This window comes from Silene latifolia, chromosome X (genome assembly GCF_048544455.1).
Source record: "Silene latifolia isolate original U9 population chromosome X, ASM4854445v1, whole genome shotgun sequence".
Taxonomy (NCBI): Eukaryota; Viridiplantae; Streptophyta; class Magnoliopsida; order Caryophyllales; family Caryophyllaceae; genus Silene; species Silene latifolia.
Window position 1 is genome coordinate 113,362,300 of NC_133537.1, and position 20,951 is coordinate 113,383,250.

General features: G+C 38.2%; 1 protein-coding gene across 2 annotated transcripts; it reads left to right on the forward strand.

Annotated features, from left to right (window-relative positions):
* Positions 1-1,398: 1,398 nt before the first annotated feature.
* Positions 1,399-6,681, forward strand: LOC141623537 (uncharacterized). Of its 2 annotated transcripts, none has more exons than XM_074439639.1 (10): positions 1,399-1,663; positions 1,896-2,068; positions 2,781-2,939; positions 3,034-3,183; positions 3,465-3,608; positions 4,043-4,199; positions 4,619-4,773; positions 5,202-5,257; positions 5,720-5,822; positions 6,444-6,681. In XM_074439639.1, exons 1-10 carry the CDS (start codon positions 1,465-1,467, stop codon positions 6,531-6,533), a joined length of 1,386 nt encoding a protein of 461 aa, XP_074295740.1. In that variant the 5' UTR covers positions 1,399-1,464; the 3' UTR covers positions 6,534-6,681. The 2 variants fall into 2 exon arrangements, with proteins under 2 accessions (XP_074295740.1, XP_074295739.1); XM_074439638.1 differs by having other exon boundaries at positions 1,400-1,663; positions 4,601-4,773.
* The last annotated feature ends 14,270 nt before the right edge of the window (positions 6,682-20,951 follow it).

Sequence of the window (20,951 nt, forward strand, 5' to 3'; positions counted from 1 at the left end):
GGCTATAGAAATCGATCATTTTGCCTCACGCTGGGCGCAAATTTATTTTAACTAAAAATTGACCAAACTAGTTAATCTAATGAAGGAGGGACCTAATTCAAAAAAAAAAAGAGGGGTCAAAATGATATAATATTTTGAGCCTCGAAATTGGGAGGGGGGTTATGTGGGTAAATAGACGAAAGTAAGATGTCCGGCCGAGCTACCTCTTTACCATTTAAATTTTATTTTCTATGAAAATATAATTGTGCTACACTTGCTTAATACATATATTTACAATTTATAAGTATTGTTTTATGATATATTTTTTTGAAATTATGATGAGATGTAAAATTTATCAACAAATTATGAGACACATTCACTACTCGCGCTGTTAATATTATAACTACTTTCACGATATTCCTGTTATAACTATTACGTTCACTACTCCTTCTGTTACTGTTGTTTCTTTGACTACTCCCGCTATTTTTACGGTTAAATTCACTATTCCTATTAATTTTTATCAAACTCATATCTTTAAATAAATAAAATATTTTCCTTAAATTGAATTGTTAGCTAATTTTTCATATTTTTTCTTCGCTATTCCTACAGTTACTTTTATTATATTTGTTGTTACTACTGTTACTTTCACAGTTTCACTAGTCTCGTCGTCATTATTTTTTCTTTCACTATCCCGCATTTAATACTGTATATTTTCTGTCTTTGACTAATTAGCCTAAGTAAAACTGAAAAGCCCGGTTTAACCCCAAAAGCCCAATGTAACCTGAAAATGATGGGCTTGGCGGTCAAAATAGGCTTGCGTTGTAGGCCCAACCTAGCCCATCCCGTGTGAGCTGTTTTTTTCTAACATAGACTCGGCCAAAAACGATTCATGATAAGCTCCTCTTTGTAATTGTGATTTGAGTTTTACAAACCCCTTTTTCCCAATCCCCAGCCTTGATGTACTCCTTGAAGTTGGTTTTGGTGTATTAATTTAATTAATGCACTGTTCTTCCCAAAAAAAAGGAAAATAAATAATAACTACGATAAAAATTTATTTACATCGCCCGTGAATTAGAGAAGGCAATGGGTCGTGTCGTGTCGTGTCGTGTCAGGTCCCGACCCGTCATGCCTAGCCGCAATTTTGGCCAGGCCAGGCACGTACAATCGTGCTTTCGGGCCGTACCGTGATGGCCCGTCGTGCTTTCGATATTTTAAATGGTTTTTAATTAACCCCTAAAACCGTCGTGCCTCGGGCCTAGCCGGGCTAGGCACAATTTTTTTTTGGAACTTTGGCGTCGCGGCCCGCCTCTTATCTTGTCGTGCCGAACCTGGGCCACCCGTTTTCTTCACCGCGCCGGATTTGTGCCGCCCGCCTTGACCCGGCCCGAAATGCCTACTCTACCGTGCATGTGTGTGATAATCAAGACTCAAGAGTTTGACTTGGAGTTAGTTGACACGGTTGAGTTGAGTAGGAAATTGCAGAAAATGGATTCAAGGAAGAACAGAATGATCCTCTATAACGCCATGATCGTAACAATGGATGCTGAATCTCGCGTCTATGAGAACGGCGCTGTCGTCATCGAATCCGACATTATCATAGCCATCGGCCAATCTGACGTCATTCTCCGCCAATTCTCCGGATCTCACCACCTCCTTGACCTCCGCGGCCACGTCTTGCTACCCGGTTCTCACTTCTCTATCCTTTTAATTTATCACATATTATCATTTGTTTACCTTTGATAGACTTATTAAAATGCACCTCTCTCTCTATCTTGTCCATTTACCATTTACCTTTGTTTCGGCACAAGGAATGACGAGTATCAATTATAGCAAGTGGAATATAAATATAAATGATCGGGACAGCGGGAGTATAAATGTTGTCGGAAATTGAGTTATGGTATGGTGTCATGTGGTAGGGCTCGTCAATACGCACGTCCATACGTCACAGCAGCTCGGAAGAGGGATAGCTGATGATGTGGATCTCATGACGTGGCTGCACCGCCGAATTTGGCCATACGAGTCTAATATGACCGAGAATGACTCTTACGTTTCAACTCTTCTTTGTGGAATTGAGCTTATTCGCTCCGGGGTAAACCCTAATTTACTTACTTATTTCGTCTCGGAGTGTATAGCTTCAGGATTTAATCAATAAAGCTAAAGGGACACAACCCGATTCCTGAACTGAGAAAGGAAATCGACTCACATTATTGTATGCTGTTGATAACTGTTCTATAGCAAAATGCTTATAGAAAGAGTAGAAATTGAGAGCAAAGGTTGTAGAGTAATGTTTTGTGATGTAAAGTATGTCAAGCAGGCTAGATGAATGGTACATCATGCTATTTATCCTACTGCAATGGTGTTCGATTACAAACTAGGTTGCCCAAGTATTTTATCTTTGGCCCCAGTAGAGTTTTACGAACTCTAACGGGTTCCCTGAACCAAATTGAACCTTGAACCATGCAACATTGCTCCCTCCGTTGATAATGCAAAAAGTGTCCATCGTGTATTTTGCATACGTGTTTCAACTTGCCTAAAATTTTTTGCACGCATCCGTGACCCATAGGCAACTTATAGCAGAAGTTTGCCTGGGATTGTAAATCCATTGGGCATTGTCTTGCATTGAATGACTGAACTTGTCTAATACAGACACTTCATAATTATTATTGCCTAGTACGTCTTTAGAAGCTGCTAGTATTACAACAAGAAGGGGAACTGCTAGTAACTAAATTTGTATTATTAGTCTATTTGATGCAATATCTTAGTCGGGTTGAATTTTTTGAACGTTTCTGTCGAATTATTAGGTGACATGTTTCGGGGAAGCAGGGGGACAACATGTTTCTTCAATGGCTAGAGCAGTGGAGTTACTTGGGTTACGTGCATGTTTAACACAATCAATCATGGATTCTGGTGAGGGTTTACCGGCTTCATGGAGTGCTCAAACTACCGATCAATTGATTCAGGTGGGACTGTGGAAGACTTGTTAGAATTTACATTTAGAGGTGGAAGAAGAAGCCGAATGTGAGTTGAAGTTAATGTGTTTTTTTAAGGTCTCAGTCTCAGAAAGAACTTTATGAGAAGCACCATGATACTGCTGAAGGTCGCATTAAGATATGGCTTGGGATCAGACAAATCATGAACTCAACTGATCACTTGCTCATCGAAACAAGGAATTTGGCTAAAGAACTGAAAACTGGAATTCACATGGTAATTTACACCCTTTTTTTTTTCCTTGTTTGGCATTTCAGAATAAAAATCCACAGTTTTCGCTTAGATGACACACTTCCTTAGCACACACATTTGTCTTGTTCTCTTTCTGTTCTTTTGGACCGTGTTCCTAGCATAACTGTGGTAGCCTTATGATGAGTAGCTATGGCCCTTTATTGGTCTTATCCAGTTCAATAAATGGAATTAACTTGCTTTTGTCATACCATTCCAGTTATAATTATTCTTCACTTAACAGTAGTGCACACATTTTTGCTGTACAGCACATTGCTGAGATTCAATTTGAGAATCAAGTTGTGGTTGATACACGAAAGGTTAATCACGGGACAGTTACATTCTTGGAGAAAATAGATTTCCTCCAAAGTAATCTACTTGCAGCTCACAGCGTGTGGGTCAACGATGATGAGGTAATCTCTCCACTCTACAAGTAGATGTATGAGAGGCCAAAAGTATTTTTATATTGTTCCTCGCTTCAAAATCTTGTTCTGGACACAAAGTGTTATTCTACTGGTTTGAATTCAAATAATCTTTGCTGCTGAAGTGTAGTTCAGCTGACCTCTAATTCAATGCTGGGTAGGGGATCCAAAACTGCTCATGTTCAAGCTAGTTAATATTAGCTCAGCTGAGAATCTCTAGTTAGTCCTCAAATATATTTGAGAAATTTGGACCATTAACTTAGACTAGGGCCAATGTTATTTACCAAATTTGTTGGATATAATGATGTGCCCTATCAGTTGAGGATTTGAGTCTCTTATTTCTTTTTGTAAGGGAAACTTCAACTTCAGAATTCAGATTTATGAGTTGTGACTTAAATGACTCCTTTCTAGTGTCAACCTTTCAGATTGGTTATTTATCGAGGGCTGGGGTTAAAGTGTCTCATTGTCCAGCTTCTGCAATGCGAATGCTTGGCTTTGCACCTGTAAGGAAAATGATTCAAGCTGGAGTTTGTGTCTCTCTTGGAACAGATGGCGCACCGTCAAACAATAGGATGAGCATGGGTATGTTTGTATGTATCTTACTTTTCATTTTTTGTGTGAATGCTTTAGTTACTACTTACTAGAGTAGTGGAATTGAATCAATTGATTACATCTTTTGTATGAATATTATTGTTTATGAGAACTGCACTATTATTCACTGAAGAAAATGGTTTCGTAGCTGATGCACTAATTTTTGATAAGTAATAATGTTTCTGATAGAATGTTTCGTGAGAATGTAAAGAGTCATCTGCGTCTCTAGTGAAAGGAATGGACACGATATTGATTTTTCTTGTTCTTTTCCCTTCTTTGTATTTAAAGAAAGGTGCTATCTGGTGAGGCGGGGCTTGCCATTTTTGTATAGTGAGCAAAATTGTTGTCACAAATTGCATTGCTGAAAATATTTTCATTGAATAACTTTGTAGTTGATGAAATGTATCTAGCTTCATTGATAAACAAAGGGTGTGAAGCTTTTGCCACTGGAACAACTGATCCTACAGCTCTTCCTGCTGAACTTGTCCTCAAAATGGCAACTATAGACGGTGCAAAGACTTTGCTATGGGACAATGAGATTGGGTCACTTGAAGTTGGCAAAAAGGTGAGTCTAATGACTTCCCTTCAGTCTTCCCTTGGCCCTGGCAATTATAGTCATACGGCTCTATGATCATAACTTAGTACTCCTTGTGTTCCCGCACATAGCTTACTTAATCCATTTTAGTCTGCTCATCCTATAGTGTACATTCCATTTTTATGCATGTTTTGTGTAATGGAGAATGAATACAGGGCTTCCTAGCTCACTTGAGTCTGTTTACAATTTTACATAGATAATCGATCTAAAAGCCAAAGTAAACTATCTGTGAGGAACCAAGCACTGAGGGAGCAGTACATTTAGTACTCATATAAGTCATTACTGCTTGATGGTCTTTGGATCGCTTGGCAACTGATTCCTCAGGTTGCTATTTGATTTGTTCTTCTATTTCAATTTGCAAGAGCTCCTCATGTCGTGTTTTTGTTCATCATTTGTAGGCTGACATAGTCATCATTAATCCTTGCTCATGGACCATGATACCTATTCATGACAGGTAAATGTTTGTCGCTCTCTGATTCTCCACTTCTTTTGTGATTGCTTTCGTGATGATATAATGTGCAAGATCTTCTGAGGATGTAGTCCTAAATCAGAGGATCTAAGTGTCTACCAGTCCAGGGACCTGGTGTTGTAATTGGATTGTTGGCTACTTCTACTGCTGCAATTTTACTGAATTATGTGCGGTGCTATGAATAATACTATCATCTATAGAGAAAATGTTATACTTGAGGCTGTCTGGGTGATGATATTTAAGTAAAATGGTACTCCATACTTTTGATTTTTAAGGTGCTATTACCTTTAACTCCCTATACTGGAGCTTGATCATCTGCTTGATTCATTTTTTCTTGGGTTCAGAAGGAGAGTTGTTTCCCCTGCTGGGAAAGTGGGAAGTGAAACCTTCGGCTTTCAGTACTCTCTACGAAGGAGTGAATCTTTTTTTGTTTTTTTGTTTTTACAGTATTTCCAGCCTTGTGTATTCCATGAGAACTGAAAATATTGTCTCTGTCATCTGCAATGGAAAGTGGATCATGAAGGACAAGAACATCTTAAATGTGGATGAGGTATGCATTATTCACACTCTGTGCCTCTGTGCTGCGTACTCTTGTAAGTATTTGTAATTACCTGATATAATACTTAGTTCCACACAAGCTTCTCGCGCATATCAACTGTTGGGGAACTTTTTATTTTGATTTTGTGATCGATATTACGCTGTACTCAAAGTTCGAAAGCCTTCTGAGTTCTGGTAATTATTGAGAAAATGTGGTATTGGTTGCGATTCCGGTAGCAGTCGCAAAATCTCAGTGTCGGGATACACAGTTTTCAAGTTATTGGTTGCGGTCAGTGCTGCTGTAATCTCAAAAGCATTTACCAACAACAAACGACATTACCCTGATGTCTCAATTGCTCCTGCAAATTGTGTGTGGTGGAGGGATGTCATATGTACGCAACCTGACCCTTGTGTTAGTATCATAAACAGGATGTTACCAAATTTGTAAATCTTCACTTGGACTAAGAACGGAAATTTGAATTGATCTTTCACGTTCGTAGTTGACATTCTCTCTTTTTCACATATGCATCCAACATTTGCAAAATCTCATGTTTTTGAGTAGTTAGTATAAAAGAAGTGGTGGTGATATCGGTTATGTAATGATTCTTGATATATCGGTTGATTGACGTGACAGGGAGAAGTCATTTCACAGGCAAAGCAAGCGTCAAAAGAGCTTTTGGAGAGAGCTGGAATCAGTATTCCAAAGAGGATGAATATCATCTGATGCCCCTCTGAAGTTAATCATGGAGTAACTTCCATGAATGAGAAACATATAGAAAATGTATCCTATTATATTACGGAGTAGTTTTTAATTCCTTTTGAATTTTGGTGCTTTGTGTTTCTAATGAAAGATTCAAAATTTTTTCTTTTTTCGCACTAGTTTTGTACTTTCGATCTTGAAGCTGCGTATAATAGTTTCCCACCTTACTCCTTGTGGGAACCGTTGTGGCATTGGGTAATGTAGTTGTCGTACACTCGTACTAGCCGTGATCTTGAGATTAGTAAACAATGTGTTGTTTTTTGTTTTTTGTCGAAATCATTTGTCCGATTGACAGTGATTTTTTGTTTTTTCTGCAAAATGCAAAATTGGATATCCAAAGTAATGGGATTTCTTGGTCCCTAAATTTGACTAAACATGTGTGAATTCTAGAAAGAATGATGACTTTTGGCAGTCTTGTGATTGTGATTGTGATTGTGATTCTAGTTTGTTGAATCTTAAACAGCTGCTCCTGGATCACTTGTCGAGGATAGGAAATCTAACAGCTTACAAATATATGTCGATATCGATTTGTTGTCGCGTTAACATGATGTAGTACATCATAGTTTGTAGAATTAGTTAAAAAGTTTGTTAGAGGTTGTTAGCTGTTAATGAGCTGGCAGTCTGTTAGTTGTCATTAGCTGGCAAAAGTTTGTTATATAAACACATTTAAGCTGTAACAAACTCATTCATTCAATCAAATATACACATTTCATTTTACATTTTATATCTCTCTACAATCTCTCTCTATTATTCTATCTAGGGTTCTTCAACATCTTCAAGGTTGAGCTCGGCTCCATTGAAGGTGCTTGTTGGATTGCAGTACTCCATCTTGTGTGCTGCAACATTGGTATCAGCTTCTTACGATCCTGGCGCCCAAAACACGAACAAAGAAGACAACCATGGAAGATCAAATCAAAGGTTTGCAGGCTCAAATGGCAGAACAATCAAGTCATACGCAAAAATTGGAGGTTCAATTCTCTCAAATGATGACGATGATGCAGAACATTCAAGAAAGCCTAAAAGATCGTCCTCCTACTTCTGCTGAAAGGGTTATTACTGCTGGAAATCCTGACAATTCTGAATCTTTTCCTCCTCGTCCTTTAGGGTATACTCCTAAGCTTGAATTTCCAGGTTTTGTTGGGTCTAATTCATCTATGTGGGTTAAGAAATGTGTTAGGTATTTTTCTTTGTGTCGCATTCTTGATGAACAGAAAGTTGATTTAGCTTCTTTGAATATGATTGGTAAAGCTGAGACATGGGTAACTAGTTATCTTGCTGTTCATAAAGGAGTTTTATGGGATGAATTTGTTGTTGATTTACTAGCAAGATTTAGGGATGAATCCTCTCATAATATAGTTGAGAAATTTAACAAATTACACCAATTGGGATCAATTGACACCTATATTGATGAATTTGAGGCATTGAAAGGTTTAATGATGCATAGAAATCCATGTTTAACTGCTGAATATTTCTTGGACTGCTTTGTTGGAGGACTTAAACCATCTTTAAAGCCTTTTGTCAAAGCCTTTAAACCCAACACCACGGCTGAAGCCATTGACTATGCAAGACTGCAGGAGGAGAACCTTGCTGCAACTGCTAAACCTTTACCACATTACCCCAAAACAAGTATTGCCTCCTCTTTTGTCTCAAATATTCCCTTAAAAACACCTATGTCTACTGAGGGTACCAAGTATAATCCAAGAACCTATATTCCTGCCTCTGTTAGAGCTGAAAAACGTGCAAAAGGAGAATGCTACTACTGTAACAAACCTTATGAGAAAAACCATAATTGTCAGTTTAAGAAAACTCAGTTGTTTACAGTAGAAATTCTTGGGGAGGATTGTTTAGAGGATGAGTTAGTGGATTTAGAGGATGATGAGGGGACTGTGGAATCATTGGATGAACAGTTGTTGAATGAGCCTTGTATCTCTATGCATGCCCTCTCTGGTAATCAAAGTTACCAAACTATGAGAGTAGTGGGAACATATGGCAGGAAACCCCTACACATCCTCATAGACTCTAGTAGTACACATAATTTCATGGATCTGTCCTTAGCTAGAGACTTGGGTTGCCAATTAGAAAAGATTTCAACCCAAGCTGTGGCCGTGGCTGATGGAAATCACTTAGCCTGTCAATTTGTTTGCAAGAATTTTTCTTGGCATCTACATGGGCAAAGCTTTACCACTGATGTTCTATTGATTCCACTGGGGAGTTGTGACATGGTCTTAGGAGTGCAGTGGTTGAGTACACTAGGACCTGTGCAGTAGGACTTTAAGAGGTTGGTTATGGAGTTTTAGTGGAAAGGTAAGTCAGTTAAATTGCACGGGGTGCCTGCAACTCAATTTAAGGTTCATAAGGGAGAGATTTCACAAAAACTTGTCTCCCAGGCGTCTCAATGGTGCTTGCTGCAGTTGGTTTCTCCAACTAATAGCAGGGATATGGAATTTAATCACCTATCCATGTCCACAGAATCTGAACCACAGACCTACCCTGAACTTCAACCTCTTTTATCTAAGTATAATGGAATTTTTGAAGAACCTAAATGTCTTCCTCCACTTCGAGGAATATTTGACCATAAAATTCCATTAGAACCGGGAGCAAACCCAGTGAGCATTAGACCATATAGGTATCCTTTGAAACAAAGGGATATCATTGAAAAATTGGTAGCATAAATGTTGGACAATGGAATCATTCAGAATAGTAGTAGTCCATTTGCATCACCTGTGGTCTTGGTGGGTAAAAAAGATGGCACTTGGAGACTATGTATTGATTACAGGCAGCTCAACAAAAGAACCATTAAAGATAAATTTCCAATTCCAGTGATTGATGAGCTCATTGATGAGTTGTCTGGAGCAAGTATCTTCAGCAAACTGGATTTACGAGCTGGGTATCATCAACTTAGAATGAACAAGGAGGATGTATATAAAACAGCTTTTAAAACTCATGAGGGTCACTATGAATTTCTGGTAATGCCCTTTGGATTGACAAATGCACCTGCTTCTTTTCAAGGGTGGATGAATTCAGTTTTTAAGAAACTGTTAAGGAAATGTGTACTAGTCTTTTTTGATGACATACTGGTCTATAGTAGTTCACCAGAACAGCATTGGAAACATTTGGAGGAAGTTTTCCAATTGATGCAGTACCATAACATCTCAGCCAAAGCATCAAAGTTTTATTTTGCTATGAAGAAGGTTGAGTATTTGGGCCATTTTATATCTGGAAATGGAGTTGAGACTGACCCAAAGAAGATTGAGGCAGTTGCAAAATGGCCAGTTCCTAAATCAGTCAAAGAGATGAGGAGCTTCTTAGGTTTGGCTGGGTACTATAGGAAATTTGTTAAATCTTATGTTGTAATAAGCAAGCCACTTACATCTCTTCTGAAGAAAGGAGCATTTACTTGGAATCAAGAAGCTACTGAAGCTTTTAACAAATTGAAAGTAGCCTTGACTACTGCACCAATACTGGCCTTACCTAATTTCTCAAAGCAATTTACTGTGGAAACAGATGCCTCAAATGATGGAATATGAGCAGTTCTCATGCAAGAAGACCATCCTCTAGCCTATATTAGCAGGGCCTTGGGTCCAAAGTGGCAGAAGTTATCAGTGTATGAGAAAGAGTTGCTAGCAATTGTGTTTGCAGTCCAGAAATGGGAGCAATATTTGTCTGGACAACACTTTCTGATTAGGACTGGCCAGAAAAGTCTTAAATGGTTACTTCAGCAGAAAATTTCAACTCCTTTCCAGCAATTTTGGTTATCCAAATTAATGGGCTTTGACTATGAGATTCAATATAGAAGTGGCAAAGAGAATTTGGCTGCAAATGCCTTGTCCAGGGTTCAAGGGTCAGAAATATTATTGATGGCCATATCAGTGGTGTCATCTAATCTTAAGCAACTCATTATTAATAGCTACTCAACTGATGTGCACCTCTCCACCATTCTTAAAAAAATAAATCAACAACAAGCTGTGTCACACTATTCTCTTCAAGATGGTTTCCTTAAAAGGAAAGGGAAAATTGTAGTTGGAGATAAGGTGCAATTAAGAGAACAAATATTGCAGTGGCTTCATGCTTCAGGAGAAGCAGGACACTCTGGGAGGGATGTCACTCTTAAATGAGTGAAAGCTTTATTTTACTGGAAGGGTATGTCAAAGGATGTAGCTAGATTTGTAAGGAAATGTATAATTTGTCAGGCTGCTAAAGCTGACTGTGCAGCTTATCCAGGCTTGTTACAACCTCTTCCAATACCAGAGGAAGTATGGGTGGACATATCCATGGACTTCATAACTGGGCTTCCTAAATCTAATGGAAAGGAGGTCATATTTGTGGTTGTTGATAGGCTAAGTAAGAGTGCTTATTTTGTGGCATTAGCTCATCCTTTTACTGCTGTTCAAGTGGCCTAAGCATACTTGGATAACATTTTTAAGCTACATGGCTGGCCTAGAAGTATTGTGAGTGACAGGGATTCAGTGTTCCTTAGTCAATTCTGACAAGGGTTATTTTCCTTGCATGACACTGAGTTTAGGCTTTCTTCAGCTTATCACCCCCAAACAGATGGGCAAACATAAGTAGTGAACAGATGTTTGGAGGCTTACCTGAGATGTGTATGTGGAGATAGACCTAAAGAATGGAGTTTATGGTTACCATTAGCTGAGTGGTGGTTCAATACTCACTACTGCACTGCGACTGGTTATACTCCATATTAGGTTGTATACAATCAGCCCCCACCTTTACATCTGCCCTATTTACCTGGTGAATCAGAAGTTGAGGTAGTTGACAGATCCCTACAGAAAAGAGAGGAGATGATTTCACTACTTAAGCAACATTTAGTGAAAGCACAGGCTCAAATGAAACAGCTAGCAGATGGCCATAGGACTGACATGGAGTTCTCAGTGGGAGACTGGGTTTGGCTCAAATTACAACCGTATAGGCAGGTCTCTGTCCAGCAAAGGGCTAACCAAAAGTTAGCTCATAAATACTCAGGACCCTTTCAAGTGGAAGCTAGGATTGGGAAGGTTGCTTACAAGCTCAAGTTACCTAATACTACTAGCTCAGATACATGATGTTTTTCATGTCTCACAACTGAAGAAATTTGTGGGTATACTGCCAGTTGCTATACACATTCCCACTTGGCTTCACGGACAGTCAACAGAAACTACCTTGCAACCAGCAGCCATTTTGGAAAGGAGGATTGTTAAGTTTCAGAATGGAGCTCAGGTGCAATACTTGGTTCAATGGCAGGCTTTGCAGATTATGAAGCCACTTGGGAGCCTGCCTTTGCATTTGAGGAGAAATATCCTGATTTTCCCATTCCAGGACTTAATAATTGACTTGAGGACAAGTCATTTTTTATGGGGAAAAGTATGATGTAGTACATCATAGTTTGTAGAATTAGTTAAAAAGTTTGTTAAAGGTTGTTAGCTGTTAATGAGCTGGCAGTCTGTTAGTTGTCATTAGCTGGCAAAAGTTTGTTATATACACACATTTAAGCTGTAACAAACTCAATTCATTCAATCAAATATACACATTTCAGTTTACATTTTATATCTCTCTACAATCTCTCTCTACTATTCTATCTAGGGTTCTTCAACATCTTTAAGGTTGAGCTCGGCTCCATTGAAGGTGCTTGTTGAATTGCAGTACTCCATCTTGTGTGCTGCAACATAACATTTCATTGAGAAACTATCAAATCCAGAATGGAGGTGACATAGAAGATGGTCTTGTCATGCAGGCTGAGCTCAGTCGGATCAGTTGTAGAGGCTTATTTGGGTAGCCCGAGTCAGGGCATGTGTGGACGCGGGCCCACGGGGACGAAAAGCGAAGCAAGCTTTTCTTGTGCATTTGTGGAGTCGCCACCAATTTATTGTGGAAAATTGGAAACCGTTCGAATACCTCATGCTATGTCAAGACACAAAGTAGTGACATGAACACCAAGAACTCGTTACCCTTAGCATTCTATGTCTAGAATGACTCTCGTGGATGCAATTGAACACGGATGTTCACAGAGATCTGGAGTAAGGGGTGAGGGTATGTATTAGGGATCTCTTTTGATCAAACATCTAATCCCGCCCGCCTCGATAGCGGCCTCTACTAATGATTAGGGAAGATCGTCTATACTCGATATGTTGTCGATTATATGCATGCAATGCAACATCCATTAGATTAATCCTAACATGTGAATTAATACTAAGTCGGTGAAACACGTAATTTAACATGCAATAGGTCGAAGTAGGGATTTAGAATTAATTACATGTGAGAACAAGTAATAAATCATTCAATACGATAAATAAATAAATGCAATAATTAAAATTACAATAATTACAACTGATTAATTGATTTACGTCGAAAATACATTTAAAACGGATGGTTTTAGAAAAGAAAAGGGAAATAAATTAGCGAACAGAAATTAGGTGATAATACGAATAATAGTAAATTAAATAAGTAAAGTAATAACTAGGTCAAAGCAAAAACGGGAGTTCAAGGACATAACTCAACCAGGAACAGGCGCAGCAGGGTTACGTCCCTTGGAAGAGGCGCAGCAGTCGCTGCGTCTTTTCCTTAGCCCAGTTCTGGCTGTGAAGCCGGAATTGCAAATTGTTAATATTCGTTGGTGATTTTAATGCTTGATTATATTATTTGACTTGGATAGAGGTGGTTTACAAATTATTTACATGTGATTGAGGTCATAAAAACGATAAAACATGAACAAAGCTAATTAGAACTAATTATTTACAAGATTAATAAGGATAATTATGAGAATTAAACAAACTAAACAAATTAATTAGGTTAAACAGGTTATTAATGACGAACTAATGATGGTGACGGTAAATAACAGATGCGAATATATCAAAGATGAATTCCAGAGATTCAATATGAACGAATCGAACCTTTAAAACCCGAATTGATTTAATGACGAAAACAAACAAATATGGATTATAAGGGATTTAAGTCGGGATTTTGAAAGATGAATTAATTAATAATGATTTATTAATAAATTACAGGTTAAAATTATCATACTTAAATTATCGGGTTAAAAGAAATATGAACAATTGATAACAAAACAAAAACAAAAGGACGAACAAAAGACGAAGGAAGAAGAAAGGAAGCAGGAACTGCGGCAGCCTCATGAAGAGGCGCATCGGGTGTTGCGTCCCTTCGAAGAGACGCAGCAGTTGCTGCGTCTTTTCTCGACGGTTGTCTTCTGATAATCCGTAAAAAGGGTTTTAAAATAAGGTTTTACAAATCGGTTTTAAGAATACTTTCGACATAAATCTTACATTATTAGTTACAATAATAAAGAACAATAAACAAAAGAAGAATTTACACCCTCAGACTTACATGTTTGACGAAACGAGATGAACTAAGTTAAAGTTTAGTGATGCTCGACTCGAATGTACGACGAAAGTGCCCTCTAGGAGGAAAACGAACAAGATTGATTAAAGTTGATTATTGTGGAGTTGGTCAAATTGGTCGGTCATGCAAAACGAGGCTGGTACTCAGAAAGATCCGAGCTTACGTGGTCGAATGTTCAAGCACGTAGACGCCAAAAAGTAAGAACATGGTCTAGAATGCAAAGGGAGAAGAGAAGGGCGGACACTCACGTGAGAAATATGTGAGACCGAAGGTCTCTATTTATACTAATCACACGACGAAAATTAGGGTTTAGGAAAGGAGAGAAAGATCCGGAAACAACCGACTTAGGTTAAACACAGAAACTTGGACAAAAAGAAAGCCTGGAGAAAAAGCGCAGCAGGTGCTGCGTCCCTTGGAAGAGGCGCAGCACTTGCTGCGTCCTTTCCCCAGCGGGTGCCTCCTGCGCAAGACAGCGCGTTTGATAGCCTGTCGTATTTTAGGCATAACTTTCTCTACAAGACTCGGAATAAGATTATTTCGGTGGCGTTGGAAAGCTAAGAGAAAGATCTAGAACTTTCTATGAAATAGGCCTAACGCAAAAAAATCCGTTATCACCTTGTAAAACGGGCCTAAAAGTCGGGTTATCATTTTAGCCAAATGAAATGCACATTTTGTAATGTAAACTTTAAGTTTAGCCTAATGAAGTGACATGTGACTCAAAATGAGATATACCCATGACATTTTGTGACATCCTAACCTTAGGTAGACAAGCACATTGCTTTGACTCGGGATTTGACGGTTTTAGGAAATGGAGAAGGTTTTTGACCCGGACTCCAAATGAACTCTAATTACTGCCAAAACGACCGTAATGACACCTAGATGACGACCATGAGGTAGACACAAGTATTTGAGCGATCATGGACAATAAACTTACGAATTGTCATAAATCATTCCGTGTACCAAACATGCGGCCCAATCATCACCAGGTGTTTTGCGGGAGGTGCAGAAATAAGGTATCTACAAAGCCCCCACTTTGACTGAGGTTTGGACAAGGCGAAAGTCAAAGTATAGCCATCAGGTCAATCGAAGATTACAACCTGACGACTATGGCGACGCGAGGCGGCTCAAGGGGTCTGAGCTAAGGACCTGTCGTCGAGAACATTTTAGAGCCTGTCGACTATCGGAGAGAGTCGTTTAAAGTCCATTAGACTACGTAAGGAAGCTCGCCAGCCATAAGAAGAGACCATACATGAGATTTCTTTCTCGAGATATTTCCGGAGGTGCGTGGGAGCTAAGGTTAAGCGTAGGAGCTAAGGGTAGACCTAAAAGTTATGTAAGGATTGTGCTAGGGTGTGGGAACTTCTGGAGAACGACACCTTTGTTGAACTCGGTGAGGAAACAAAAATGTCAAGGGTAGCAGGACGTAGGCGGGAACTGCTGGGGGAAATCTGCTTGGGTCGGTCTCAAGCGAACTCTGGCAAAAACTTGAGGTTGAATCTCCATGTCTCGAGAAGAACAATCGGCTGTCATGAACTCTCGCTGGGGGATTACTGAGGTTGAATCTCCATGTCTAGAGAAGAACAGTGAACTCTCGCTGGGGGATTATTGTAATTGAATCTCTATGTCTCGAGAAGAACAATCGGCTGTCGTGAACTCTCGCTGGGGGATTGTTGAGGTGGAATCTCCATGTCTCGAGAAGAACAATCGGCTGTCATGAACTCTCGCTGGGGGGTTGTTGAGGTGTGTCGAAATACCGTCAGATAAAATCCGCTCGTTGTTGTAAGCGAAGTCTTGACAAAGTACTGCTTCTGATACTTACCTGTATGGTTAGTAGCCACACAAGAATGCAATCTAATATATGCACGTAAGCAATTATCACATGGACCTCGAATGAGGAAACACATAGGCTTTGCAAAAGTCGTTTCTTTTTAAAAGTCGTTTAAAACTTGTTTAAAGAAATTTGTCGTTTGTAATGCGTTATGCATATTCAATGGACTTTAGACATAGGACTTGACATGACATAGATCTACTAGGACGTGAGGCGAAATGTAGACTTAGGTTTGACTGACGCGACACTAACTTAGATTTGACGCGACACAAGGATGACTTTGACAGACTTTGTTTAAGTATGCGCAACCCCTAGCCAAGTGTGGGTGACAATGCGTATCAGTTCCAAAGGTATAAGAATTGCAAGAATGATGAAGTCATATAAAGGCAAGGCATGAGCCATGGATCATCTGTCTACTAGGACTTTTTTCACCACCGTTTGCTGTAAAAGAGACCCCTCTTGAGGCACAATGACTTGGAGAATTGATCTAAGATCTTTGTTATTGTCCGGACCGAGTACTAGCTAGACTTAGAGGAATAAAGGAAGGGTGACATCTTGGAAGAGAATCCCCCAGGATGAGAAGATGACTCTGGACTTTGGTAAAAAAGAGGATGGGCGACAATAAGGAGCCCCCAGTATAGAGGTGTTGGTTGTGGAAGGGATGTTAATTGAGGCTGGAAGGTTGAAATAGAGGTTGAAAGTTGATGGTTGAGGTGGTTGATAATTGAGATTGAAAGTTGGAAGTGGGGATGGTTGTGTCCTTGAGGACTGCCTACGTATTCACGTGAAGTGAAATCAAACCAGATCGTAGTTCTGAGGTTTGGTTAATTTTGTTTGGGTGTTGTGGTTGTATCCTTCTTGTGTAAGAAAAGACTGCCTACATATCCACCTGAGTAGGTGAAATCAAATCATGGTCATAGTTCAAGTGTGTGCCTAAGCTATGTTGTTAGGACCTTAAAGTTCAGGGGTCACAAGGGTAATATTCCTTTGGTGACTCGAAGAATCGATTTGAGATAACTCCCTCTGATCATAGACCAAAGAGGTATAATTAGGTTTGTAAAAATTTCCTTGTCGCGTGAGCACACTCAAAGGTGGACCCTAAGGATGGATATGGGTATGTCCTATTCTAGCTAGCAAAGTATTTGAAGACTCCGTGTATGGGTCAAGGTGAAACTGGATTGGATATTTGAAATGTGGAGCTTGGACATAAGAGGCTTTGATGAACAAATTTCTGGAGCTTGATTTTGTGGAGTTAAGGCTTTATGGGGCTATGGCTTGTAATGTGGCTTGAAAATGGAGTCTCTTGGCTTGATGTAGCCTGAGCACATAAAGGTAGGTTAAAATGACGTGGGATAAAGTTTCCATGTCTTGGCCCTAAAGGATGGGTATATTTGACAAGCTTTAGAGGATTTTCAAAATTCCTAACTATCTCCCTGTAACGGTCTTAAGAAGGACTTAGGGTGTGTGATGTGTGAAAGGCTAACACTACTACAAATCCCTTACATTGATGACGCTTCTGCATTGACGCTCTCATAAACCGTCGACCCATTATTAACCCTCCAATTTTATTTTTTGGGAATGACCGCCATATTCATAATGTTAGGCACAATATTATAATTTTCTAATTTTCAACTAACAACCCATTATTCCCCCACATACACACACTCAGTTACTCATTTAATTCCCGCAGTCAAACTCGATCCACGAAAAACCCTAACCTTTCAATTTCTCGTTCGATCATCAACAAATATTTCGCCTCTGATTCTTCCATTTATTCGAACTTAACTCCATCAACTTCGTTTCTTCGTCTTTGTATGTATCAGTCTGCTCTCTTCTTTTCATTTTTTTTTCTCTCCAAAGGTTTGTTTTTGTTTAGTTTAATTTCATTTCTGCTCGTTTTTGATTCATTAGTTTAGTAAGCTTGCTTATAATTTCATTTTTCTTAGGTGTTTAATCTTGCAATTTTATGATTAATTAGGTATTATGATATTGACGGTGATTTGTTTTCTTAGTGTGTTAAATTTGGGGATTAGAATTAGTCATATGTTGCTCTTTAATCGTCATTGTTTTAATCGAATTATGCGCGAGGACGATAATTTCGGATCCATGGATACAAATTTATAAGTTTTACTTTGGTTTAATATGAATTTGTTTTTCTTCTTTTCATATTGATGATTGTTGGAATTAATCTATGATTTAACTAATCCACGATTCCAGATTTTGTTGTACATAAGTTTTTGCTTGTTTTTGTTTTGGTTCTATGTTCCTTCTACAATTAATCCATGATTTGTGTGTGGTTATTATCAACCGAGGATCCAAAAGTAGGGGTTTTGTTATCCTCTGATTCATGAAACTGTATTGCTTTTAGAGAAACTTAGGAGAGGGAAGTCTTAATGTAATGTTCAAGAACCATTGGAAAAAAATTTTGAGTTCTTATATAGCAAATCAGTAAGATTTTAAACATTCTCGAATTGTTGTGATCGGGTTCACTCTTCATGTCAAATGGGTTTCTTATATTGTGAGCTAACATTCAACCGATACAATTTTTATTACAAGTTCTTTGAAAATTACTTCCAATCAGTGAGATGACTAGCGTCTTGTAGATACCTGTAAGTCTGAACTAGTAGCAGATGCAAGCGCTATTTTCAAGTAATATGTACCATTCGGGTTAGTGTTGTCAAGTTGGAACTTAAACTGCCATGTAGTTCGTTCATATGAGTTGTTAACGTTCATACAAGATTTTTTAGAATTCGAAACAAGTTAAGTGTGTGGTCTTTGCAAGATAATGCATAAACTATGCGTGCCCAGGGAAAATATTGCATCGGTCGACTCCTAGTTCACAATATAAGAAACCCATTTGACATGAACATGTGAACCTGAGCACAACAATCCGAGAATGTTTAAAGTTACTGATTTTTCTATATAAGACCTCAATAACTTTTACCAATGGTTCTTGAACTTCACATTATGGCTTCCATCTCTAAAGTTTCTGGCTACGGCACTGAAAGCAGTACAGTTTCACATTTTTATCGTGCTATTACATGCTTGAAATCTTAATTTGGTTCAGATATATGGAGTATAATCTTAGTTTCTTTAGTAAAGGTGATCATTTTTTATTATTGATAATTCTTTTACATTTTGAATTTCAGTTGCTGTGATATAATTGCTCGTAAAATTTTTTGTGTGCTGCGATTCGTAGTTTCTGATTCATCAATTTTGGGATATCAGATACCAATAAAACAAATAATGCTCTTTTCTCTCTTCTTCTCTTCTTTTGTTTAGTTTCCTATTTGCGTTTTTCTTATTTTTGATAAACGTGGTCATTGTCGTTCATGCCTATTTTGATTGGGTAGACATACACGGGATAAAATCATATCCAGATAAGAGTGTGTGTAAATTTTTTAAGCTGATGCACACAGGCCGAAATTTATTCGATGATCCCTTTGTTTTCTCATCTCAAGCAAAGCAAGTCTTTTATGTTGAAGATGAGATGCATAAAGGGTGGTTACATGTAAATAGGACTAAGCCTATAGATTTGATTGATACTGGCTAGCTATAGACATTAAAGCTTAGAGGCTTTAGGTGTCCGTCTCCAGTGAGTCAGATTAGCATAATTGTATCACTAAAAACTAATTAAAAGCATGAGGCAATGTAGACATCACTTGAAGAAGATGTTTTTTAACCCAACTGTAACACCCCGTAAATTTGAAGACCTTTATTATATTTTAAAAGTAATATTTTAATCTATTTTAATTTAATATTAATTTATTTGAAATAAAATTTATTTGATAAAATATAATCTTATTTTATTTTGAAGAAATGTAATTATTTTTGATAGTTTAGAAATGTTTAAAAGTGATTTAAACTATATTTAAACCTTTTCCCTTGATAAAATAGATTTCGGATAAAAGTCATAAAATTGGGATTTTCCCATTTCTTACGGTCGTTGGGTAAACGAGTTTGGATATTGGGCATATGAGTACTTAATCTTTTAGTAAAATCGTGTTTAAGAACTTTAATTTTCTCGGAAATCGCGTTCGACGAATATTTCTAATTTCCGTCGAAACGAACCAAAACGTAAACAATTGAAACTCACCCAAACACCCTACCCCAAACCATGCACCCTCCATCCTCCATGGGTCTCCTCTTCATCTTTCATTTCCTCAATTCTCATTCTATCACTTCCTTCTTCCAAACACCAAATTCATCTCAAAAATCCTCCTTACAATCCCTAAATCCACCATAACTTCTTCATTTCTCCACCAAATCGCATAAAAATTATATATTCGGAATCCTCTCTTCAATCCTCACCTACTAGTAAGCTTTATTTTCATTTCCCCCAATTTTTGTTTAAGGCTCATCTTTTAGGGTTTTCGAATTTAAGCTTAATAATTGTGTTTTTGTTGTTCTTATAGGTGAAGAATATGAAGATGAGTTAGGAGACTCATATATTGTAGAAGATGATGCATAATTTTGGGTTTTAGAAGCTTTCTCAAGTTATTACTTGTCTCTTTGCTAGCTTAAGGTAACTATTACGAGTTACTCGACGAATTAATGTCACATTAGTAGTTGTATTTGTTGTTTGTTGTTGTTTGTTGTTGTTGTTGTTGTTGTTGTTGTTGTTGTTGTTGTTGTTGTTTGTTGTTGTTTGAGACAATCTTGTTGATAAATGAATGAATGGAGTAAGATGAGTATGCTTATGTTTAATTTATGTTACCCATTTGTATATTATTGTTTGGAACAAATTTGGATGAGGAATTATGTGTTGTGACAAGTCCGCGTGTTGGCTGGAACGCGTCAGTACCGGACCGAGACGGTTTCCAATGTTTGCAAAAATATGACAGATTGAACGGCATCGAAAAATTAGGTGGTTTAGCCACTTGAATCACTCAATTCGGAGTCCGTATGAGTAAATGGCGTCGTTTTATCGATTAAAATTTATAGAAAAGTTTACCCTTGTGTGAAAGGGTTATTTATGCTATTTTATTATGCGAGAATTTTGTGGAATTAGTTATTTTGTAAGTTGGAATGTCTTTCTTTATGTTGATAGTGTTCACATGATAGAAATTGGAAATAGCATGAGAATGATATTGTGATGAATTTTGTGATTTGGGCCAAAGTAGGCCAAGACTACGAGTGGGCGTATTGACCGAACGAGTTTGGTCAAACTAGGTTTAAACCGGTCAGCCTCGATTTGACCGATG